Source organism: Canis aureus, chromosome 13 (genome assembly GCF_053574225.1).
Source record: "Canis aureus isolate CA01 chromosome 13, VMU_Caureus_v.1.0, whole genome shotgun sequence".
NCBI classification, from domain to species: Eukaryota; Metazoa; Chordata; class Mammalia; order Carnivora; family Canidae; genus Canis; species Canis aureus.
In genome coordinates this window covers 43,042,279-43,069,532 of record NC_135623.1, presented here as the reverse complement: position 1 = coordinate 43,069,532, position 27,254 = coordinate 43,042,279, and the positions used below count along the sequence as shown (strand labels likewise).

The 27,254-nt window shown below is 35.6% G+C and overlaps 1 protein-coding gene across 9 annotated transcripts in view; it reads right to left on the bottom strand.

Moving 5' to 3' along the window:
• CFAP54 (cilia and flagella associated protein 54) overlaps positions 1-27,254 on the bottom strand; it is a 291,473-nt gene that overhangs the window by 45,265 nt on the left and 218,954 nt on the right. For all 9 annotated transcript variants that reach the window (XR_013350783.1, XM_077845910.1, XM_077845903.1 and 6 more), the window contains 4 exons: positions 27,054-27,195; positions 13,088-13,261; positions 11,524-11,744; positions 7,285-7,452 (listed from right to left, as the gene is read on the bottom strand). Coding sequence is in view for 8 of the 9 variants with exons in the window: in XM_077845910.1 (XP_077702036.1) it covers positions 7,285-7,452; positions 11,524-11,744; positions 13,088-13,261; positions 27,054-27,195 (705 nt within the window). In the remaining variant the exon portion in view is untranslated. The remainder of the gene's footprint in view (positions 1-7,284; positions 7,453-11,523; positions 11,745-13,087; positions 13,262-27,053; positions 27,196-27,254) is intronic.

The window sequence follows — 27,254 nt, the reverse complement described above, 5'->3', positions numbered from 1 at the left end:
GCCCAGTGCTTCTCAAAGTTAAATGTGTATATATTATTTGGGAGATATTAATAAAATGCATATACTGATTCAGTGGATCTAGAGTAAGACCTAAGATTCTGCATTTCTAATGAGTTTCCAGGAGCTGCCAGTGCTTCTGGTCTTTGATTCTCAGATGCCAGTCCCTGTCTCCTCTATGCAGTTTTGGTCTTCCCCAGCTCCAGAAGCAGGGTGTAATTTTGGGCCTCATCTGCAGCACCAGGCTCTCATTAGTCACTTGGCCAACAAGACCTAGAATCCAGAGCCCCTCAGAGGGAAGCCCTGCACATCTGTATGATCTCTGAGTTTCAGCACTCCTGACATCTGCACTGACAACACTGAGCTTCTGAATTTACTATGACTTGATAGTTTTCCTAGGAATCCCAATTCTTCCTTCAGTACATAGGACTGAACTTGTCTTGAATGCACAGCCTGCTTATGAAATACAGTCTAGCTCTAACCAGGGTCATAAAAATCTCCAGCAGCATTAGCTCCATATTTCTTGTTCCCAGACTGGCTGGATTTCTGCATTGAATAGACCTATCTACAAGAACCTTTCTGGTTCTATCCAACTCTGTGTTTTCACTTGACACTTGGAGTCCTAATTTTCAGTGCTTTGCTTGATCAGACACCTTGCACTTGATCATGCTTGACTGTCTAAATCTTCTGTGGCCTCTAAATACCGTATCTTGGACTGTCTAGCTGCACTTAACGCAATAGCCTAGCAACAGTCTGATTCCCTCCAAATGAGGTCTCATAGACCAAAAGAAAGGCCCCATTACTGCTTCTTTATTGCCCCTCCTCCCTGCTAGCTCCCAATTGCATCCCTTTGAGTCTCATCAAGTAATAAACATAATTCAAGTCTCATTTTAAAACCTGGGCTGGCTTGTAATCCCAACATACTGGGAACTCTGGATGCTAAAAATAACAAGAAGATGAGTTACAATAAAGCTGAAGGTCCTAAGATATATTCTTAAGACAAATCTGGGCCATCAAACCTCTGGCTGTAGTTACACCTTTTTAAGCTGAGCTGTAGTTATGCATCTCTGAGCCATTCTTCACAACTAATTTTAAAGCTTGTGTCCAGGAGGTTCATTAAAATGATTGCTCCTTGAAACCTCTGTAGTTTCTGTCTCTAGAAGATACTGGAATTTTTCAAAAGATGTTTAGTTTATAACAAAATTCCAGTGAAGAGCTTATATGTGGTTCTACTATATTCTTCTAAAGATTATCTTGTTAAATAGGATAATACAATTTCTACCCCCATACTTAAAGTTAAACTTTCCCATATTATAAACTTAACCCTCAAAAGTATTGTGGCATGGAAATATTTAGCCCTTGAAAATTCTAAAAATTTTATGTCAAAATCCCTAGTTCCAGGATTTCTGCTTTGCTGCCACCAGCATCCTTAGCTCCTATCAGCATTTCTGCTTCAGATACTAGATTAACTGAAGAGGACTTAGTAGGTGAATCAAGGGATATTAACTTGCATTGTTAACCCTCTAAGTCCCTGGAAACTCCAACATCTTAGGTCAGATATTAATTTTCATCATCATCCCGCCCAGAGGCTAGATGTGCCTGCAGCCAGGACCATTGTCTGAGGACTCAACAAAGCACCATGCTTAGGAGTGCAGACTTGGAATCAGATTTCTCTAATCCTGATTCCTTGTCAGCTAGCTTTCCTCTGTCCTGTGTCTTAATTTCCTCTTCTGTAAATTGGGGCTGATGATAGTACCCACTTCACAGAGTTGTTGTGAAGTTAATATAAGCAAAGTATCTAGAATATACTAAGTTTTACATTCACTATTGCTATTATCTTGTAGTTTTATGAGCTGTAGCCAGTTATTCAATACAAAACTCAACACTAAACACCTAAGATAATGAGCAGATAAATGTTCAAATACACCAATACTTAAATCATCAAACAAATTTCAGTGTTATCTTCTGAAAAGATAGAATCTCAGCTCTGAGGATATCTAGTCCATCCAAGTCACCATTTCCCATTTTTTTGACTAAAATTTATGTCAGCAACTACATCTTTTATCATGACCCAATACATACAGATTTATTACCAAAGAGGGGAAATAAGAAACGGGAAAACCGTGTGTTCTTGTGTCTTTGCTTGTGGCATAAGAAAACCACTCTAGCAATCTGTTTAAATCATAATTTGTTAGCTGGTGGTGCTCTCTTTTTAATCTCTGACACCAGTTCATGCTTCCATGTTAACTGTCAGACACAATCTTTGATGCATAAAACCCTATTACTCTATCAGCCACAGATATAGTCATAGCATTAACTTCTCAGATCACTGTCTCAGACTGATATGGATATGATACTTGTATGAGCTTGCAAAATGAACTTCATACTTTTCTTCCTTATTATTTAAAATTAGCTGCTTAGGTAAACATTCTATTTCCCAAGTATGTAATCCTTCTGTACCCATACCCTCCCTGCATGGATATACTCTTTTATCACTTGGTTGTTTCTCTTGCCAGCAAGTAAATAAATTCTGACATACACTGAAAATCAATTAATCTGAGAAATTTTCTTTTTGACAACATCGTGAAACAAAAACTTCAGTAAACATTTTTTTTCTTGTTTTAATTTCTTTAAAAAAAAAATACTACTCAAGACCCACACAATATTGATTCCATGGTCCATCAGTATTTTTGGATCCACAAATTGAAAACTACATTACTAAATTCCCCAAAAGAGACTATGCAGATTTATTATTTTTAAATGTATATAGAATATCTGGCAAAAGTTTGATGTGGAAAGTGTGGGAAGGAGAGTACTTTCAAAATGTAAGAAATAGCTTTAAATATTCCTGGGGAGTGATATGTTAAAGTTCCTCTTTTTGTATGAGTAAAAAGAGATATAATTGACCAAGAGTTAGCAGCAGGTTACCAGCCTAAAGAGGCTGAATGAAGAGACCAATGGGAGAAGTGTGCTTGAGAGCAAAGAGAGGTAAGCCCAGGAGGCTTCACAATCTGACAGGGTCACATGGGTCAAGGAGCAACAGAAGCTACCAGAGGCGCGGCTAGAGGGGACAGCACTCAAGAGCTGGAAAATTCAAGAGTAGACCAATGCAGAAGGCTAAAAGCAAAGAAAATGCTGAATAGGGCAAAACTATATGGCAATTGTTTTATGGGGAAAAGCCTGAGGCTCTTCTTAGAGAGAGCAGCAATCAAAGGAATGCTATGGTGGGAGGTCCCTCTGCAAATGGCTGTGGTGACCAACTGTTCCATTTTTTAAAGCTTGACCTCTCATAGAGATTCTCCTAGAATGCGAATCACTGTTCTTTCTCCCAATTGTTTGGGGATTGATATTAAACTGCTTCTAAATACTTGCCTCCGTTTCCTCCTGCTCCCCAATTAGCGCTAGTGCAAAGGTCTTTCCATGCATATGGATATAGATACGGATAAAGATACAGAGTTAGAAAAAGATAATAACAATCATTAAAACAAGGAGTGATATATGTGATATGAATTTATGAAGGGCACTTAGAAGCAAACTAAGGTTTTTTTCCGTATATGCTATGCATTTAAATTTTGCTGGTAAGGCACAGTTTACTCTCTTTTCTATACAATGTTGGCAGCTAAAGTATCTATAAGAAGATACTGTTGCTAAACTTTATTTTTTTATTTTTGTTGCTAAACTTTAAAAGAAGACTTTAAATAATGTTTAACAGGTGTATTACATGTATATTTGAAGTTATTAAACTTTAAAACAGTATAATAATTTTAAAATAATTTCAGATAATAATAAATGCCAACTATTATTTATTGAGGCTAGACATTTACCCAATTGTCTCTCTTTCTCTCTTTTTTTCTTAAGATTTTATTCATTTATTTGTGTGAGAGAGAAAACATGAGTTGGGGAGAGAGGCAGAGGGAGAGAGAGAGAGAAGCAGACTCCCTACTGAGCAGAGAGCCTGCTGACAACAATGTGAGGCTGACTTTGGGATCATGACTTGAGCCAAAGGCAGATGCTTAACCAAGTAAGCCACCTAGAAGCCCCTACCCAAAATATCTCTAATTACAGAGGAGGGTAACTATGATACAAGAAAGTTAACTAATCTACTGAAGAACACAAAATTATTAAGTGACAGAGCTGGGATTCCAACCCATGTAATTTGGCTCTAGAGTCTGTGTTCTTAACTGCTACACTAATATAAGCAAAATAAATAAAAACAAAGCCATTCCCAGTAAAATTTTACAAAGTCAAAGAGAAAATTTCAAAAGCTGCTAGTGAAAGAATTCAATACTTTAAAGCAATAAAAGTTAGTCTCCCAACAGCAACAATGGAAATGAGATGATATTTTCAATGAAATAAAATAACTTCCAATCTTAAATTATTTACTCCATAAAAATTTATTTCACAAATAAATGTAAAATAATGACACTTGTCAGACAAACAGAAATTGAGTGTTTGCCTCTAGAAGATCCTCACCAAAGGAAATCCCAAAGTATATACTTCAACAGAAATAAGTGATCCTGGATAAAATGTCAAAAATGCAAGATGGGGTAAAAAAACAACAAAACAAAAACTACAGTAAAAACAGAGAAAATTCTAAATGAAATAACTCTTGTATAAAGCAATTAAAACTATTATTTTGAGTTAATAAAGAAAATGTACAGTAATATCATAGAAGTCATTAAAGGTAAAAAGATATTCATTAACTTTAGGCTTTGATAAGTATGTAGGTTGTCCTGAAGGTAACCACTAAAAGCACTGAAAAAAGTGTATAATTTCAAAACTCATAGATGAAAAACAGATGATAAAAATAATCCAAAAGAAGGGAAAAGAGAAAAACGGAAGAGCTGAGACAAGTAAAAACACAAAATAACATGACAGATTTAAAACCAAATCTATTAGCATTTACATTAAATGTAAATGTATTAAATTCCCCAGTCAACATATAATGTCAGACTATATTTGAAAATATTCAAGTGCATGTCTTTGGTAAAAACAATTAAAATGCAAGAACACAAAAGGGTTGAAAGCAAAAGGTTGGAAAAAGATATAGTGTGAAAATAACCACAAGAAAGTCATTTTCCTATAGTAATATAGTAATATCAAACAAGGCAGACTTTATGAGGGTAAAACATTATTACAAAAAGGCCACGAGTCATATCAAAATGATAAAAATGCTCAGTTCACCAAGAAGATACAGAGTTAAACTGACTGCACAGTCAGAACACAGTTGCAAATTATGTAAAACTAAATTATGTAAAACAAAATTTGACAGAAGTAAAGGAAAGACTAAACAATGAGAATCACTACAAGAGATTTAAATATACTTCTTTTAATAACTGATTTTTAAAAATTAAAGGTAAACAAGAAAAGGGGTTTGAACAAGACTAACCAACTGACCTATTGGATATATATTATATATATATATGAATATATAATATATATATTCATATATATATATGAACACTGCCCCGGTGACCGAGGACTGCACATTCTTTTTAAGAGCAATGGAATATTTATATAATAAATCTTTCCCTGGAGAAAAAAAGCAGGTTTGAACAATATCAATCATGTAGAGCATTTTTTTATTATCACAGAACAACATAATCTAAGAATAAAAAATAAAAGATAACTTTCTAATATAATATATAGAATATATATAAGAATATATACAAGTTCTGTGTAATTTGGAATGTAAAAAACACATGTTGAAATGGCCCATGAGTCAAAGAATATATCATAACTAAAATTTTAAAACTATTTTAACTGAACAATACTGATAATACTATAATAAAGACTTGTGGGATGAAACCAAAGTAATGTTTAGAAAAACTCATAGTCTTAAAATGCATACATTAGGGAAGAAAGGACTGAATATTAAGCCAAACATCTATCTCAAGAAGTCAGCAGTTAGAAAAAGAATACAAAACAAAACAAAAACAAAATAGAAGAAAGATATATAGATCAGTGAAATAAGATTAATTAATGAGAAAGCTCTGGTGACAATGACCAAGAAAAAAATACATAAACCACCAATGTAAGAAATAAAAAGTGACACTTCAATATAAATACACTGGAGAGATTAAAAGTATGATAAAATTTTTAAATAAAATGAAAAAATTCCTAGATAAAGCAATTTAAACAAACCTGACTCAAGGAGAAACAGAAAACTCCAATGTTCTATAAATAGGGGTGATAGTCAAAATATTTAATACTTGGTTTGACATGGACACTAACCATTAGAACAGATATTGACCCAATCAGAATTAATACCAAGTCTGGTATCTAGTAAATGAATACTAGTGCTTAACAACTGCCCCTACCTATTGAGAATTATATTACTAGTTTTCTATTTTCTCACAAATTAAACAGGTCAGATTGCTTTACTGATGAGTTCCTATCAAATATCTGAGGAGAAAAGTTTACTCCAAACTTACAGAAATGTCACCAGAGTACCAGAGAATAGAAAAACATGATTATATTTATCATGAATTTATAAGTTTAACAAAATCTTGATACAAAATATATCTGGCAAAGATAGTATGAATATGAAAATTTGTAACCCAATATTACTCTTAAACAGTGGCAAAAACCCAATACAAAACATTAGTAAACTGAATCTAGTAAAATTAATACATGACCAATTGGACTTTATCTCAAGAATACAAGATTGGGGATCCCTGGGTGGCGCAGCGGTTTGGCACCTGCCTTTGGCCCAGGGCGCGATCCTGGAGATCCAGGATCGAATCCCACATCGGGTTCCTGGTGCGTGGAGCCTGCTTCTCCCTCTGCCTATGTCTCTGCCCCCCTCTCTCTCTCTCTCTCTCTGTGACTATCATAAATAAATAAAAATTAAAAAAAAAAAAAAGAATACAAGATTGATTTAACATTTAAACTGAGATCAATTAGTATATTTAAAAACTCTAAAATCATCTTAAAGACACAGCAAAAGATTCTGATAAAATTTCTTAGCAAGTGGACAATAGAAAAAAACTTCCTTAATGTGAAAAAGAATGGCTGCAAAACAAAAGTTAAAGATCATATATTATGGTGACACATTAGAAAGTTTCCCTTAAAGATTAGGAAAAAGGAAAAATGATCAACTCAAGTTAGACTTTTCCTGATTTCTTAGTTATTTTCAGATTTATTCTACTAGACAATATAGGCTCTAAATTGCTGTATATTCTCACCTATATGACAAGGGGGGGTATTCTCTATTTTCAAGTTATAATGGTCAAGTTAAACTTTATATTTAAATATAGGATTTAGCTTTGTGATTATATTACATACCAGAGGTTCTGTATCCTTTGGAGGTCTTTCTAGAGGGGGAATGTACCACTGAAAGCAAAGTTCTTTGTTTAAATCTTGTATCTTCATATCTGATGGCACATCTGCAGAAGATGGGCTGGTAGAGAGCTTTAATGATAAATCGGAGTGTAGAGAACTGCCATGACATAACTAGGGAAAAATAAAAAACAATTTAATTGCTGGTAATAAATAAATCCATTCAATATCTAAAACATTCACTCAATATCCATTCAGTATTGGCTACATTATAATACTCTGGGAACTGTCTTTGTTTCATGGGTGTAGCTTATAAAACTGTCCCCAGTTATCAGAGAAGATTCTCCTACAAAAAATATGCTTCCAAACCCATGGGACTCAGGGTGCCTGGGTGGTGCAGTTAGTTAAGTGTCCACCTCTGGGTTTCAGTTCAGGTTCTGATCTCAGGGTTGTGAGATCAAGCTCCACAATAAGCTCTGCACTATGTGCAGAGTCTGCTTGAGATTCTCTCTCTCTCTCTCAAATAAATAAACAGATTTTTTTAAAAAGCAAAACAAAAACAAAAAACCAAAAAACAAACGACAACTATGGGACTCAACAAATGTCATCCAGTTTGGTGACTCTCCCAAAGTAAAGATCTAGAGAGGAAAATGTCAATGGTATCCTTTCAATCTTAAGACCACCTCAGGTCACTGGAAACATCTACTTTTTTTCTTGTTTATTCTATGGTAAATGAACTGAAGATATGATTTTAAATAATATCTACTTTCCACCAGCATTTTTGTCAGTGTCTATGCAAAATAAGACACAGTTTTTGCTGAAAATATTAAAATCAATTGCTCTCATTCCCTCTTTACATGAACATGGCTGATTTGTAAATTCAATCTTGGTGAATCTGGGCCTAGCTTTGATGCAACCAGGTCCCTGAATCAGAAATTTTCAGGGAACATAAAGTGTAGAATGCAACTGGAAATTTCATAAATTATTTAGTTTTTTAAAAGTAGCTGAGAAAGCAAAGCATGGTTGCTGCCCAAAAAATAACAGTCTAGCCAGAGAGATAATAATAGTGATAATAATACCTCAAATCTGAAAAGAACCTTCTTTAATGGAGTGCAAACTATTTTCAAAATTAACTTGTTGTAATTCCCAAGATTATAGCATGGTATCTGGGAAGCAATTCTTCCATGGAACTTTTGACATCTAAGGTTATCTTAAGGTTTGATGAAGGGGAACATTGAAGTAGCCAGTAAAAAATGCCTGGCATTTCTGTAAGGCTTTGTACCTTCCACTATTTCTGAGCTTATTCAAGATATAATATAACACTGTCAATGAGAGTCTTCAAAATAAAATAAAAAGAGAAATAAAGACACTGACCTTTCAAGTTGTCTACTGATTAAAGAAAAAATATGTCATGACTGAAAGGTAATATTAAAGAAGAAAACTTTCCAAAAATATCTAGAGACTATCATTATAAAAGTATATAAGCCAGAATCCTCATTTATTAGCACTATGATATAAAAAGCATGAGCAAAATAAACAATGAACAAGATCATTAGGTTTAAATAATCATTTAAATTGCTCAACAAAGATTAATTCTGTCAGGCAGTTCACCAAAAAATCAGGTAAATAAAAAAAAAAAAAATCAGGTAAATAATCAATTCAAAAAATAATTTCTCATATTTTTTCATATCTGAGTGCCTTTCAGAGGTTCTGACAACTATTTTAGCAAAGAACTCATGTTTAATAACTAAGAAGAAAAAAATAAGGAAAAGATTTACTATTTCAATGTATACAGCATTTACTAACATGACGGTCTAAGAATGCTAAATTGTAACAAGTCAGTATCAAAATAGACATTAATTTCCATTATCTTTAAAAAAACATAAACTCCAATCACTAATGAAATTAAGTATATATGCTAATTGATGGACTATACACTGAATATTTTCGATATGTTTGATTTATTCTTTGAAATAAATGAAATAACAGTCCTACCAGGAGAAGTCTTGTTTGCCACAGTCCTATAAACAACAAATCACTTTATACTAGTCAATTATTTGACCTTACAACACAGTCTAAACATGAATAACCCAGCATTGTGCATAATTTTAATCATATCTTTTTTTCTTGGAATTTTTAATGTAATTTGTTTGGCACCTTTGTTTTTCCATGACAGAGCTTCAATAGACCTAACAATATGCAGACGCACACACTGATGAGCCTGGCACCTAGCAATGACCGCTCTGGAAAGACATCTACTTCTTTGTGGAGGAAAAGCAGGATTAAGTATCAAATTATAGAAAGAATTTGATTGAAATAGCCTCCTGAGTGATTAAAAGCTCAAAAACGTTATTATAAAAATCAGCCAAGCTTGCAGTTTATTTAAAAAAAAAATCCAAAAGGCTCTATGCTCATTAGCTGTCTACCCCAGTGAAACGAACACATGATGAGGTGGCTTGCACCTGTCAGACAAGTGACAGTGATCTCTAGAGCTGATTATTCTGGGAGAGTGTTACACTAATTTTTTTTTTTTTTTTTTTTTTTTTTTTTTTTTTTTTAAAGATTTTATTTATTTATGATAGTCACAGAGAGAGAGAGAGAGAGAGGCAGAGACACAGGCAGAGGGAGAAGCAGGCTCCATGCACCGGGAGCCTGACGTGGGATTCGATCCTGCGTCTCCAGGATCGCGCCCTGGGCCAAAGGCAGGCGCCAAACCGCTGCGCCACCCAGGGATCCCTTTTTTTTTTTTTTTTTTTTAAAGAGCAAACAGAGTACAACAATCTTTGATAACGCTGCTGCCATTAGAAATGTCACATATATTTACAATGCATTCAAGGTTCTACATTTGGAACATCATGCTTAGGAAATGGGTAATGCTAGGCTGCCCTTAATCCTAAAATACTCAAGTAGAGTTCTTGTCAGAACAGTATTTAAGAAATCACACCTATTAGTTTCCAGACTCATACAAAATAATCACAAGAATACATTCACTAAAACTATAATTCTCCACCTTCTCATTCTCTGCCTCCTAGGCCAGAATTTCTGAGGCATCTGCAACACATGTCAGTTATCCCCAAAAGTAGTCAGAATTTCTGGAGGGGTGAATCGGGATCTGGTGTTAGATGGAAATGATTTTACCCCATTCCTGCTGCTTACTACCCTACAGAGTGCCAGACATTCATAGTACATTACTGGCCTTTCTGCTTCCTTTCACTCCCTTCCCCTGGAGAGCTACTTGATTGGTGAATTTGGGGGGAAAAATGTTGGATATGTATAGCTATGCTGTTTCTTCTTGGAAAAGAAAGAGAATGGTTTGTAGGGAGTGAGTGTTCTCTTTGTAGGGAGTGACTATCCTCTACTTCTTCATGAGACAGATTTTAAAGGGGTCTGTATCCATACAGATTTTAAGGGGGCCTGTAATGACCAAACCAAACAAACAAACAAAAAAACAAACACAACCAGATTGGTAAAATCTGTCCATTTGCTGTTTGCTTTCAGGAAGACCATTTACCAGTAAATATAAATAATATCCTGCAAGGTCAACATTATGACTCATAAGGGTGGGTAATTTTTTAATCCCAAACTCTTAAACTCTTTATTTCTCAAATGACTTATAATGTGGGCAAGAAAGAGGGATGTTGAATATTGGGTGTGCTCATCCCTAGTATCTGGGAACTAATTCAAAAATCCTCCCATGTGGGTTCTAATACACTGCCCTGAGAACAACTCCATAACCCTAAGAATCACATTTAAATGAATTCTTAAATATCTTAAATATCTTAAATAGATCTTCCACTGCTTTTTAAAATCACAATTTATTAAGTTACCTCACTCTTTTGCTCAAAAGAATGATTTTTTAAAAAATATTATTATCTACCCAACAATCTAGCAGGATAAGATAACCAAAATTTCTCAATTTGGAAGAAGTCACATTTTCAGGTCACTTCTCTAGGATATGAAATATGGCCAAGTCTGGTATGGACAAGTCTATAATCATAACAATGAAAGCACTATATGATGGATTCCAAAATCAAGATAATTGAAAATAAAGGACTGATTTTTTGTTTGTTTGTTTGTTTGTTTGGAAAGAATTCAATGGAAATGACTTGATTTTTTCATTTCATAAATACATATTGGAAATTTATAATATACTATGTCCACTTGAGTTTTCTCAAATATGCTTCCTTCAGAAATATACTGGTTCTAAGAAGTTTTATAAAAATATATAATGTTTGGAAACAGTACCTTGACTGAGTCATATAAGATTTTTTCTGAAAAACCAGAGTTTTCCAATCCTTGACATAGTTCTTTTGGAAATTCATCAATACAGGAGGAAGAATACAGCTGTAAAAATCTTTTAAGGAAAAAATGCATTTCTTTTTGGCGTAAAATCAGCCCAGAGTTGAAAAGGGATGTGAGAAGTGTGTCATCTGGCAAAGAAATTCCAGATCCTGGCTTTGGAGATGCTTAGGGAAGAAAAATACCTTAATTTAGAATCATGTTAGGTAACAGAACAGTCTCAGTATTGTTGATATTTGCTCATTAACTGCTATCGCTGTAATTCACACCACTTCAGCTAGTGTCTGTCAGTGTAATTCCTCCATTTTTTAAGCTTATACACTCATGGAATTGCTTCTTGCCCCAGGAATGAAAGAAAATTTCAGAAGGATATGAGAATATTGCTTTAAGCTTTAAGTCTTGACAATGCAAAATATTCTATGTAGTCATCTTATCTGGGACTCATCCCAACAAAGATCTTAAAGCAAGAATTTAGATGCAGGTAATTTATTTGAAAAGTGATCTTTAGGAGCGTAAGTGAGAGAAGGAACAAAGTGTGATGGAGAAAAGAGCCAATGAAAGTGAGTTAATGGGTGGGCTGCAGCTTTGGACAAGAAAGGCTCAGTCCTGCTGAGGACCTTCTGGAAAATCACCTGTAGAATCATCTGGGACCGGGAAGGTGGAATGTTTTCTACGGTTCCCTACCTCATTAGTATGTGTGGAATCCCTGGCACTTTGGGCTGTCCTGACAGTGGGCTGAGTAAGTCTCAGTAGTTTCAGGAAGAGCCCAGAGCAGAAAAGGAGTAAAATGTGGGTGTGTGACATGTCAAGTGCCAGCAGGTGAATTCAAAGGTGAGCTGAGTTGCTGTGGGGCAGGCACTGCCAGAGTGTGCTGTACTGGCTCATGTCCACATCCTTTGCCATTGAACTTCTTTTATTCTTGCCTTTTTCATAATGTATCTTTTACACCTGACACCTTTCTGAGGCTTGTCTATCCCACTGCTAACACCTCGTAGCTGTGCTTAGTCGCTCTGGCTGGTTTCTCCACTGGGCCCTGACATGGGTCAAACTGTCTTTTCCGACTATTTGCAGTAATGAATAACATGAAATCACCAATTTTATGTGCACAGATAAAACACAACATACATTGGCACAAATACAAGAAGGACTGATGTGAGGCAGACTATACCAGTTTTTCTGAATGTTCTTCAGACAACATTAATAATACAACAAAAAACTAAACAAAACAAAACAACTCAATGGAGTGGCTGTCTTGGGAAGCCTCTGGATAAATCTATACAATAATATTTTTAAATACATGAAATAAAATATATAGAATGCCAAAGGAAGTCAGTTATGTTGCAATACTATTCTACCCAAAGATCTGTGTATCTCAAGAACCCCTGAAATTTCCACATTCTCATAAGAATTCATTCCAAAAGATGTCAAAAGCATTTTACAATTCTAAATAAGAAGCTTGACTTAAACAAGAAATGGAAAAGAATGTGTTCTTAACATATCAAAAATCTACCTAGAAGTTTGCTCATATTATTAATCCTTTGCAGATGAATATAGTAGCGCAGTAGAAGAATCCATGTAATATCCACTTTAGTCTGAGTTTTTTTTCTAGCATCTGTGCTGTCACACACGCCTTCACTTTGACAAGAGACTGTATAGGCAGTCTGGAAGACCACTTGGTAGTTATCTGAAAGTGAAAAATAATAATAACAGTAAGCAAAAAAAGTTTGTAAGATAAATACTATGCTTCCCCTGAAAAATAATCATGTATAAAACAAACAAACAAACAAACAAACAAAACCAAAAAACCACAGTCCATAAAGGAAAGACTGACACATTGGACCACATGGGATTTAATGATTTAAAAACATTTTTGTAACACAAAAAGACACCAAAGTTAAAAGACAAACCATTGACTGAGAAAAAATATTTAGAACATGTATGAATTATTTTTCTCAAATATATATAATACCTTGCACCAATCAATAAAGAAAAAGTCGGAGTCCAACAGAAAAGTGGACAAAGAATTTCAACAGTCAACTCATAGAAAAGGAGACCCAAATAGCCAAAATGTTAGCATCACTTAAAATCAGAAAAATGCAAATTAAAAAGGAAATACCATTTCCCAACCATCAGTAATTGATAGTTACTAAAATCTGAAAATAAGAAAAATTGATAATAATGTGAAGAAACTGGTTCAAACTTCTTGGGAAAGCAGTTTGGCAGGATCTAATGCAATTAAAAATGCAGATACTCATGTAAGTGATAAAAGTGTCTGAGGACTCTGGTAGAAGACATTCATGACACCATTGTAATATCAAAAAAAAAGGAAAAATAAACAGAAGTCTATTTATTTGATGGCATGTAAAATGAATTAATTAGATCTAAGACAGAAAGTATACAGTGTAGTGTCACAGTTCAAATTATTGATGTACTTCTCACCAGTGCGTGAACCTCTCTGTACTGTAGGTCTCTCTAGACTTTTGACTTCCTGGGTTTTAATGTTCTTGTCTTTAAAATGGGCATGGAAAGATCCTGGATAGATCTTGACAACTATACACCAAACTAACAAGTAGGCTCCAGATGATACCTAGAGTATACTACCATTTGTCTAAATTTGAAAAAAAAAACTCAATGCAATATTTTGTACTATTTATGTGTACACATGCACACAATATATAGCATTTTATTAGGATAGTGGTTGCCTCTGGGAAGGAAAGGAGGAAAGATGAATAGAATCTTTTATGGTTAATGGCCTATGTATGTTTTCTTGAGTAATAAGTTGAATCCCCATGTACTTACCACCCAATATAGCAAATAGAATATTCCCAGTACTTCTGGAATATTGTGCAAACCCCCCCTAATTCTATATTCTTCCTTCTTTCCTTCCTTTTCTTTTTTCTTTTTTTTTTCCTATCTCACATACTTGTTTCTTTTTTGTAATATTTATGTACTGAGGTACATTTTCTAGTAACTTATTTTAAAAAGTTCACATACACAAAACACAAAACACACCATTTGAGTCCTTACAGGGACTTCATGCTTGATTGATTATTTAGCTAAATATATGATTTGGGTTGAAATTCATTTTTCATTAAAACTTGGAAGGCCGGGATCCCTGGGTGGCGCAGCGGTTTAGCGCCTGCCTTTGGCCCACGGCGTGATCCTGGAGACCCGGGATCGAATCCCACATCAGGCTCCCGGTGCATGGGGCCTGCTTCTCCCTCTGCCTGTGTCTCTGCCTCTCTCTCTCTCTCTCTCTCTGTAACTATCATAAATAAATAAATTAAAAAAAAAAAAAAACTTGGAAGGCCTTCTATTGTTTTCTAGTATCCATCATTGCTGGGGAGAAGCTGATACTAGTCAAATGCTCATTCCTCTGTGTTTGACCATCTTCTCTATTCTGTGATTTTTTTACTTTTTTATTTTTTATTTTTATTTATTTATGATAGTCACAGAGAGAGAGAGAGAGGCAGAGACACAGGCAGAGGGAGAAGCAGGCTCCATGCACCGGGAGCCTGATGTGGGATTCGATCCCGGCTCTCCGGGATCGTGCCCTGGGCCAAATGCAGGCGCCAAACCGCTGCGCCACCCAGGGATCCCTATTCTGTGATGTTTTTAATGAACTCCTTGTCATTTGTGGTAATTTAAAATATCATTTTTCATCTAAGCCTTCTCAATTTGGAAAGTAGTAGGCCTTTTCAATGTGAACACTTATCTTTCCTTATGGTCTTGCAAAATATTCTTATATTTATTTCTGCAATGAAATAAATATAAGAACATAAAGATTCTCTCTCTCTTGCTCTCTTTCTGCCTTTCCCTCTCCCTTTCTCTCTCACTCCACATATTTAGCCACTTGATTTATAACAGATGTGACACTGCAATGTTATGAAGAAAGTAGGTCTTTGGTCTTTTTAATACATGGCTCTGGGTTAATTGTATATCATATGGAAAAAATCTTGACTTCAGCCTCACACCATATACAAGAATAAATTCTAGGTGGATTGTAGATCTAAATGTGAAAAATTAAAAAAAAAAAAAAGGAAGGTAAAGATAGGAGGGTATCTTTGTGACTTTTGAATAGAAAAAGATTTCTAACTGGATACAAAAAGCATAAGCCATAAAAGAAAAGGTTTATAAACTGGACAACATTAAAATTATGAACTTTGTATAATCAAAAGATATCACTAGCAGAATGAAAAGGCAAAGCACAGAGGGTATAAAATTAATTGCAATACATATAATCTACAAAATGGTCATATCCAGAATACTTAAAGAATTTCTCCAGATTTCTAAGAAAAAGACAGAAAACTCCCAAGAAAACTGGGCATGATTCTTGAATAAGGAGTTCCCAAAAAAGACTAAGCAAAAGCCAATACTATATATAATAGTTCCCACCTTTCTAGTTACCAAGGTAAAATTTAAATTCAAACTCCTTTGGAGAACTTCTTGATAGTGCTAAGTTGAAACTATATATACTTATGACCCAGTAATTTTACTCCTTGGTATATACATAAAAATGTGTACATCTGTGCATAAAAATGTAACATACAAGTGTATTCACAGAAGCATCATCCCTGATGACCCCCAAATATTTATCAATAGTAGAATGGATAATAAATTGTTATTATGTCCATCAAAGAGTGAACTCCACACACATAACGTTGAACAAAAGAAGACAGATACAAAATAGTATAGACTGTATAATTTCACTTACACAAAAATCAAAAGCTGGCAAAACTAATCCATCTGTTAGAAATCAGAAAGCAGGGAGGTTAGGATGTACTGACTAACCCTATTGTGATAATAATCCCACAATGTATACATATATAAATCATCACACTGTACTTAAATGTACACAATGTCTTATGTCAATTATATCTCAATAAAGCTGGGGAAAAGGGGGGTTGAGAGGGGGCATGATGTAGACCTCTAGGGTTCTGGATTTGTTCCATTTTTGACCCATGATGGTTATATGGGTATTACATTTATGATATAGAATGAAGCTGTATCTTCAGGAATTTGTGTGATATATCCTATTTATAATACAATAAAATATTTTTGTGGTGATTTCCAGCAAAGGTGTTCATATGGTATTGGCATGTCCCCTTCTCCTGGAAATCATCCCAAAACAACACAAAAAGCAAGTAACAAAAACACAAATTCTTTTTTCAGTAAATTGGGAAAAAGCTCAAACCCCAAAGCACAAGATGCATGGAATTGTGCCCAAAATAGTTGTCAGCAGGTATAGGATACAAAGGAAGTAGAAAGAAATAGCAATGTATACTTCTTGACTGTGAGTTGAATATTTTTAAAACAGTATTATGGTGCCAGTTAAGTTCAGGCATCTTAAGACCAATTGTTCAGAGTTTAAAGAAAAATAAATACATATACATTTTGCACATGGATGTGATGAGCTCTTTAAAGTAAAAAAAAAAAATTATTTGTTACAGCTTTTCAAACTACAAATGATAAAGTCAGCAAAGCATCATATAGAGTAGGTTATCAGCACACAAAAGCCTAGAAACTAGTAAGTTGACATTGCTGAATATATACCCTGAAGTCTAAGAGCTAAAGGTCCTGTTTGCAATAGCTTCCCCTGGTTGAAAAATCAGTAAACAAAATTGTAGCACTTTCCAATAATAAAATAACTTGTTGAATTAAAGATGTAGTTGCAAACATGAAGACTCAGTTAATAATTCATCTGCAGAGTTGTACTTTTTCCTTACAAATGCTCAAATCTACAGACATTGTTGGACATACTGTTTTGCTTGTATTTATCTAGTAGTATCAGTACCGACTACTGAAAGAAGATCTTGTATGTGAATGATTAGCAATAATTCAAGTGAAATATGAAAAATATTAAATAGTCTTTCTGAATCCCATCGTTTATCCTGGAATAATCATGTTGATGTGTGCATTGATGGCGAAAAGAAATGGTAAATAAAAGTATGGTGCCTTAGCATGAACCTAGGCAGGCACTTACATCAAACTGCACTAGTAGTTAGTTTTTGTTTTTGCATTCTCCATTGCCGTGCACTTGCAGTAAAATGAATAAATTAATTAAAATGCCAGTTTCACTTAAGAATGTCCCTGATGAAGCAGTAAAGTTAAAGTTATTAACTACTGACCCTCAAGTATACATCTTTTTTCATATTCTTTGATAAAATGGGAAGAACACATAAAATGTTTCTACTCAGCTATCAAAAAGAATGTAATCTTGCCATTTACAACAATGTGGATGGAACTAGTGTGAATTATACTAAGCAAAGTAAGTCAGAGAAAGTAAAATATTATACAGTTTGACTCATGTGAAATTTAAGAAAGAAGGAAAAATAAAATAAGATAAAAACAGAGAGTGAGGCAAACCATAAGAGACTCTTAACTATAGAGAAAAAACAGAGGGTTGCTGATGAGGAGGGGGGTTGGGTAAGGAGATGAGCTAGATGGGTGATGGGCATTAAGAAGGGCACTTGTTATGATGAGCACTGCAGTTACACATAGGTGATGAATCACTAAATTCTACTCCTGAAACCAATCCTACACTATTATGTTAACTAACTTGAATTTAACTTTAAAAAATAAGGAAATACATGATGGCTGTCTTAAAGAAAAGCACTTCTGTGATGAAGTTGCAAATGGAATACACTGCTCCCCATACCTCTCCCTACCTCATACCACGGAACACCATTTTTTACATAAAAGGACAACTGAGAAGACAAACTAAGTGTTTTCAGGCTTAGGTCTATGGCAAACATTTTCCATAAAGTAACAGGCCTTCAAGGAAAATAACTGACAGTATATACTGCCATTGATAAACTCCAGATTTTTCAGTAAAAATTTAGACTTTTGGAAAATTTGTGTATGCCACCATTGGCTTCCAATACTGAGACTTTTCTGATAAGAATGGTGGTGGTATTTTAAAATTTTGATATTTTAAAAATTGTCCAGTGAATTGTACCAACATCCAGAAGTCCTGCATAATCCAGGGAGTCACTATTTTCCAAATATCTGATGCATGATATTACAAAATCATGCATGAGTAAAAGATCCATTCAGACTGAAAGACCAATGTATTTTAATGTATTTTTATTTTAACAGAGTACAAGTTCAATGATATTGTTTCATGGTCTACAATGGAACTAACCTTCAAGAAACTACCACTGTTGGTTTGGTACCAAAGAAAACTATCTACAATTATCTGAAAAGGCTCTTAAAATAGCTTTCCATTTTCTATCTCATATCTTTGTGAACTGGATTTTCTTCACATATTTCAACCAAAACATTATGCTATAATAGACTGCAGAAGTGGGTGTGAGAGTCCAATTATCTTTCATTAAGCCAGACATTAAAGAGATTTTTAATGTTATTTATGATAACTTGTAATGGATTTATTACTATTCTTTTAAAATTAATAAACTTTAATTTTAATTTCTAATGTAACATTATTTCTTCTATAATAATAGATTTCCCTAATTTTATATATAATTTATTTTGAAGTAAATTATATTTTTCTCCAAAGAGAAAACTCATTTTACAAAGAGTTTAAAATTCATTTGCTTCAAGGGGCATCTGGGTGGCTCAGTCAGTTAAGCATCTGCCTTCAGCTCAGATCATGATCCTGAGGTCCTGCTCCCTGCTCCATAGGGGCCTGCTTCTCTCTCTCTGTCTGCCTGCCACTCCCCCTGCTTGTGCACTCTTTCTCTCTCTGTCAAATGAATGAATAAAATCTTAAAAAATACATTTGCTTTGAGTGAAAAAAAATCAGCTCAATTTCTAAATATCAGTGACTACTTTGTTCTTATCATTTAGCCTTTTTTAAAAAAGATTTCATTTATTTATTCACGAAAGACAAAGAGAGAGAGAGGCAGAGACACAGGCAGAGGGAGAAGCAGGCTCCTTGCGGGGAGCCCAATGCAGGACCCTGGGATCACGCCCTAAGCCAAAGGTAGATGCTCAAGCACTGAGCCACCCAGGCGTCCCATCATTTATCTTTTTTTTACTGTAATTAATTTTCCTAAATAAGTTGGCTAATGGTTTGTTTATTCCCCTGAAATTACATTATTTTAATGTTTTTGTTTCCTAGTTTATTATATACATATTGTAAAATGATACAAAATAATGCCAAACGTAACTGCTCATGTCAATTAATTTAAGTTGGCTAAAGTTGCCCATTACCAAAAAAACTACTATAAGTTTTAAAACAAAGAAAGCCCAACTCTGTGTTCTATTTAAGAGGCATATTTAAAATAAGATTATTTAGAAAGGTTGAAAGTAAAAGAATGGGCAAATGTGTACTAAGACAATGTAAATCAAAAAAGAAAAAAGCAATATTTGTGAATCTACTATCAAATAGGCAGGCATTCTAGCCAAAACAGATTCTCCCCTAAAGCCTCCAGAGGGACATAGCTCTGTCCACACCTTAATTTTAATACGGTGAGACCTATTTTAGACTTCTGAATTCCTGAATTGGAAGATACACTTTCTGTTGTTTGAAGCCACTAAATTGTGGTTGTTTCTTACAGCAGGAATAGGACGTCAGTACAATAACAGCACCAACAGCACTCGGTTACTTGCAGAGAAGATAGAAGGGATACTTTCTCTCCATGCCCTTTGATGTCTTTTGAATATTTATTTATTTTTATTTTTTTAAACATTTTACTTATTTATTTGAGAGAGAGAGAGAGAGAGAATGTGGGAAGGAGAAGGAGAGAGAATCTGAAGCAAACTCCACACTGAGCACAGAGCCCGATGTGGGGCTCAATCCCACCACCCTGAGATCATGACCTGAGCTGAAACCAAGAGTCGGATGCTTAACCAACAGAGCCACCCAGGTGCTCCTCTGGAGTTTTGATTCTTAAGAATAAATTACTTATGTAAAAAAATGAACTTAATTAAAAGAAGAAAAATGAAGCCAATGCTATCTGGTCTTTAATGTCACAGAAGAAAAGTAATGCCAGCTCAACTTTTCTCTATATATAGAAAGGCTACTTTTTCTGATTGAAAGCTTACAATTATATTTTTTGTCTTTATAATCTGAAAGTGATGCCAGAATTTGTCCTGGTACAATCTACACTATACGTTTATCTTCAGGACTTTTGTGGAAGGTATATCCCATTGCAATGGTTCCCCTTCAGCCACAGCCAGAGTTGCATGGATGGGTTGCACTGGTTTTGGGCCAGTATTTACGCTAATTTCCCTGCATTTTTCAGGTGATGAGAATTCGAACCTTATAGTCTCAGGTAGGGTTCTGACTTCTCTCAAATGGCTCATTTTGGGTCCTGACTGGGCACTTGGCTGGTTCCTTGGCATCTACTCAAGCCAGTGGGCAATGTGTTTCTAGTGCCAATGTGTTCGTAGGCAAATCCACTCTGAACCTCCATTCTATGTAGTTCACTGGGTTCCAACCTTCCTACCTACAGTGCCCTCCTTCCAGATGCCCTTTTTGTCCAGGCATTCAGAGTCCCCACCCCAGCTCTTCAGCCCTTGCTTATTTTGACTTTGGTAACTTGAGATTTTCTTTTCCTGATTTCATGCTCAGCTATAAATTAAAACAATTTTGGTTCTGTTTTGCCCAATATTGTTACAGGTTTGGATTGGGGAGGTGAAAGCATTTTTCATCTCAGCTCAGTCCAAAAAAGGGTGATGCATTAATTCTGCACTTTGATTTCCTGGCCCTCCTATCACACCCAGCAGTGATCAAGGGCACAGCTCTTAGAACTGGATAGATCAGGGTTTGTATCAGCAGTAGAAAATTATCCTAGTTACATAACCTCCCTGAGGACCTTTCTTCATTTACCATATGTGCATAATGACACTCTCATGGAATTTTCCTAAAGGATAAATGAAATCACATAAGAAAGCACTAACGCATAGCACCAGAAGCCACTGGTCCGACTATTAACTAGTACTTGCTGCATATGGCTTTCTGTTTTTGTGTCAATTTTTTACTGTCTGGGCCCTGCTAAGGGTTCCAAACAACTTTGTTACATTTACTTTGCTTCCCACAAGTGTCAATCTTCCTCTGAGTCTTCAAGGTAGCATTCCATTGCATCTGTTGCTTATTTTTCATTGTTGATTCTGTCCTAATTGTCTCTCCATACCTAGTGTCTGAAAATAGAGGGTGGAGAATGCATGTTCTGCTCTTGGTCATGGGACTATTCCTTCTCAGATTTAAGTCATCAAAGGAAGAGATCTCAGTGAAATTTCTAGAATCTTGTATGTGTTAGATCAGGACAGCTCTACTCCACTGAGGATGGTTCTTATCATCCCCCGACTGTCTCAGGTGCTTATACTATGAACCAATACAGATCATATGCACACACACACACACACACACACAACTGCTGTTAGCATAAATGATTTATCTCCATTCTCATCTGTAAATTGTATACTAGTTTGAGATTGGGGAATGTAATGTGCCTCCCTAATTCCCTACCTATGGACAATTGTGTCTCGGAGAAATAGAACAAATCAATATAGTAGTAAAGAAATGGCATCCCAGTTTGTAGTTGGTATTGACCCCATGTCTCTGAACAAGGGGCAAGGCAGTAAGAAAAGAATAAATCATATTTTTTCAGGCTGGAAGGTTTTCTCTGTTTCAAGAGGCAGAGCATATTATTAAAGGTCAGTTGTGATGCTTAGTTCTGCTCTTTATATTCTTTTTTATTTTATTTTTGTATTTAAAATCTATTTTGTTGAGGAGTACATAAAACAAGAATATAAAGCCCAATGAAATATTATGAAGTGCAAAGTGAACAACCAGGAAATTGTGTCTATAACCAATTACCAAAACCTGGGTCACCATCCCTGCCACCAAAGTAAACTCTACTTGACTTTCATAATATATGCTTCCTTTTACCTGTCACTTTTTCCCTTGGAGAACAAATCTCTAATCATTAAACTATAGTTTTGCCCATTCTTGAACCTTATATAAATCAAGTCATGCAATAAATGTCTCATTTTTTTTTCTGGCTTCTTTTTTTTATTGGAGTTCGATTTGCCAACATATAGCATAAGACCCAGTGCTCATCCTGTCCAGTGCCCCCTCAGTGCCCATCACCCAGTTACCCCAACCCCCCACCCACCTCCCCTTCTACTACCCCTTGTTCGTTTCCCAGAGTTAGGAGGCTCTCATGTTCTGTTACCCTCTCTGATATTTCCCACTCATTTTCTTTCCTTTCCCCTTTATTCCCTTTCACTATTTTTTATATTCCCCAAATGAACGAGAGCATATAATGTTTGTCCTTCTCCGATTGACTCACTTCACTCAGCATAATACCCTTCAGTTTCATCTACGTCGAAGCAAATGGTGGGTATTCGTCATTTCTAATGGCTGAGTAATATTCCACTGTATACATAGACCACATCTTCTTTATCCATTCATCTTTTGATGGACACCGAGGCTCCTTCCACAGTTTGGCTATTGTGGACATTGCTGCTGTAAACATACGGGTGCAGGTGTCCCGTGTTTCACTGCATCTGTATCTTTGGGGTAAATCCCCAGCAGTGCAATTGCTGGGTCGTACGGCAGTTCTATTTTTAACTCTTTGAAGAACCTCCACACAGTTTTCCAGAGTGGCTGTACCAGTTCACATTTCCACCAACAGTGCCAGAGGGTTCCCCTTTCTCCACATCCTCTCCAACATTTGTTGTTTCCTGTCTTGTTAATTTTCCCCATTCTCACTGGGGTGAGGTGGTATCTCATTGTGGTTTTGATTGGTATTTCCCTGATGGCCAGTGATGCGGAGCATTTTCTCATGTGCTTGTTGGCCATGTCTATGTCTTCCTCTGTGAAATTTCTGTTCATGTCTTTTGCCCATTTCAGGATTGGATTGTTTGTTTCTTTGATGTTGAGTTTAATAAGTTCTTTATAGATCTTAGATACTAGCCCTTTACCTGATATGTCATTTGCAAATATCTTCTCCCATTCTGTAGGTTGTCAATTAGTTTTGTTGACTGTTTCTTCTGCCGTGCAGAAGCTTTTTATCTTGATTAAGTCCCAATAATTCATTTTTGCTTTTGTTTTCCTGGTCTTCATGGATGTATCTTGCAAGAAGTTGCTGTGGCCAAGTTCAAAATGGGTGTTGCCTGTGTTTTCCTCTAGGATTTTGATGGATTCTTATCTCACATTAGATCTTTCATCCATTTTGAGTTTATCTTGTGTATGGTGTAAGAGAATGGTCTAGTTTCATTCTTCTGCATTGGCTGTCCAATTTTCCCAGCACCATTTATTGGTGCTGTTCTTTTTAGATATTGGACTGTTCCAGATAGATATTGGACTGTTCTTTTTACAGTGGATAGTCTTTCCTGCTTTGTCAAATATTAGTTGACCATAGAGTTGAGGGCCCATTTCTGGGTTCTCTATTCTGTTCCATTGGTATATGTGTCTATTTTTGTGCCAGTACCACACTGTCTTGATGATCACAGCTTTGTAGTACAACTTGAAAGCCGGCATTGTGATGCTCCCAGCTCCGGTTTTCTGCTCTTTATATTCTGACAATAGGTTCACCAATGTTAGTTTTGAGTATGACACACATTTATGTTTTTCTTTATACCAAGTGTATTTAGTTCTGAGAGGCTGCATCCAGGACCACTAATCCTAAATATTTCTTTTAATCCAAAGTGTCTTATAGAATTTAACAATTTTTCTCCTAGCTGAATTTTTATATTAAGGCCCCAAGAAAATCAAGACAAAAAGATCAGTATATTTTAAGACAAATAGGCTGAAAGTAGCCATCTAAAACATGTTTTTTGCACTGAAGCTAAATATGTTCCTATATTGACAGTACCATCATTTCAAGGTCTCTATTTCCATAAGACCATGTAAAAGAAACCTCAATAAATCAGACCAGCTGAATCACTCAATTACCTTATTGTCCAACAGATATCATACAGTAGCTCTCTGGTATACACACTAATCTCTTCTGGCACACATACACATGACTAGTCTATTTGTCATCATCTTTCTCTGATCAGCAGTTACTCTGCCTAGAAAATGTGCTTTCTCTCCACTCTCCTACCCAGGTCTCTGGTCCATTTACACCTGCCTTACAGTATACTTCTAGAAGAAAATGTTCCTAATTAACTCACATGCCCATCTTGCCTGTGTCTTGTTTTAGTTTAATCTGTCTCCAATAATGTGATCCTCTTAAAAGATGCATTTATATAATTTCAATGTGTAAGTCTGTTCTGATTGTAAATGACTGGAAGCTCATGGAAGGCAATGCTCACTTTCTTGATGTGTTCCATGACTACTCCTTCTCTTTGGACATAAATATCTGACACAGTGCTCTGCACAATGATTACTGATCACTACCTTGTGTACATATCAATGCTAGTGAAGGTGAGATTACTGAGGAGGTTTTCTTCTGGATGCCAATGTATGCTAATGTAAGGAAAATTAAACAGGTTTTATTTGTTGCTGTTGCCCTTTAGCAATTCCTTATAATATGAACTTCATTATCATCTGGGTATTTGTAGCAGTCAGGAGGGGATTCAGTACCTCCTTCCAACCCAAATAACTGAAGTAAGGGAAATCATCAAAATGAATTAATTATCAGTCTGCTAGGAAAAATACTGGAGGGCAAAACTATTATCCTTAAGGCAAGGAAAAATGCAAAATAGATTGGACCTCAAAATTCAGTCATTTCAAATTAGTATTTCAATACAATAGTAAAGGAGTGCTAATGGCACAAAACAGAAATTGAAAATTGGAATATGCTATGAAAACCACTAATATAGGCAAAGAAAGCATACACTATAGCATTAAGCACAGCTAAGATGAAGACTGCCTGCTCAATTGGATCAACTAAGATCATCTGCACAGGGGATGCTGTTCCTTACTGCTTGTGCCCATGGGTGACAATATTAGTTGATCATTGTAACACCTTTTCCTGTCTTTCCATACAGCAGTTCAGAATTCTTCTCAGGTAGCTACCAGCCATAGATTTAACTTGTCATGTATGACAGTCTGGATTATCATTCAGCAAACATTCATGCCCCTCTCCCTTCTTCTACAGGCAGAGATGTCCATTCCTCACTGATGTTGGACTTGATCTTATGATTTGCTATGACCAATGGGATATGGTGTGGAGAGATGCCCAGAGTGTGCTTCTGTGATTTAGCTTGGCCCCTTTGCTCTGATGTATACCATGAGAAGAGCATGCACCAAATAGGTATGGCCTCTTTAGCCTGGGCTTCATAACAAATGCACATGGGCTATACCCGAACTCAATCTATTGACCAAAGCAGACTACATGAGACAAGTCAAAGAATGAATTCTTGTTGTAAGCTACTAAGTTTTAGGGTTGCTCAGTATATAGCATAATTTTGGTAATAACTGATCAATACGGTGTTTTAGATGAAATTGATGAAGCAAAATCCCACCAGGCATTAAAGCAATAAAATAAGAAAATTACACCTCAGTGTAAAAAAGTCCATCTAATGGTTTAACCCCAGGCAAAACATTTTTAGGTTGGAAAGGAAGAAAGACAAGGTAGGGGATGATTTCAGACACTAGCCCTTTGGCTAAAGTTGACTTAACACTTCAGGAGAGTAAGCTACAGATAGGTTTTCAGAGGCTTTAGGAAGACGACTCCCACCTCCACCAGGTTCAAGTAACACTCTTCATTCATCCCCTTTGGCTCAATGCTTCACCTATTGCCAAGGAAAATTTTAATTATTGTTGTTACTGAAATGTCAGCCTGGAACCTTACTTCTTAGAACCCATCCAAGTACTCAGTACATAAAAAGCACTCAATAAATATTTTTCAAATGAATGTTAAATATGTTACTGCTGATCTCACTTAGAGGTTTATTTTATAGTTTACTAACTAACAAAGGAGTCCTAAATGAGAAAAAATAAATAGTAGTGAGGTCAAGTTTAAATTCTAACCTCTCATTCATTAATCCATTTAACAAATATGAATGTCTGTAATGCGCAAGTAATGTGTGATTTTCTGTGGTTAGGGAAGCAAATCAAGGTCCCTCCTCTCAGGAAACTGATGATAGTTCAATGAGAGAAAGAGCTCAAATATGTACAGCCAGGTACACACTCATACATGCACACATACACACACATTTAAAATAAGTAAGAAAAAGAACAAAGAGCTACATGAGAGTATGAGAGCAAGTACACATTTTAAAGGATCAGGAAAAGACTTACAAGTAAATATTTTCAAAAGGCCTCATTTGACATGTGTGAACTAGAAAAGAAGCAGACAGAAGGGCATACCACTTGTCCAGAGCCCTGCATCTGAAATGCAGGAGCTGACTGAATAACATGTATATGTATGCAATGAAATGACTCCCCTTTGTTTTGTAAGGTAGGCCCTAGGAAGCCTATCCTCTCCCTGAGGTTCCTAACACCACTATCCTTGCTAAGCTAAAACTCAACAAACCACAATCAAATCTTTGCAACTTGATCACACATTATATATATCAGGTTTTCATAAAATGTCTAGGCATTTCAAACATACCAAGCAAATAGTCTGTGTATGAAGACAAAAGATCCACGGTGGCAAATTCTGGGATATTTGGTAATGTCCCTTGGCTTACTTTATCAGTTCTAGCATTCTTCTTTCCAATAAGTAGATTTATTGTCAGCAGAGCTTCACTGACCTAAAATTAATGCATAATTAAAGTCCAAAAAAGTAAGCTTTCTGATTCATAGATTACCC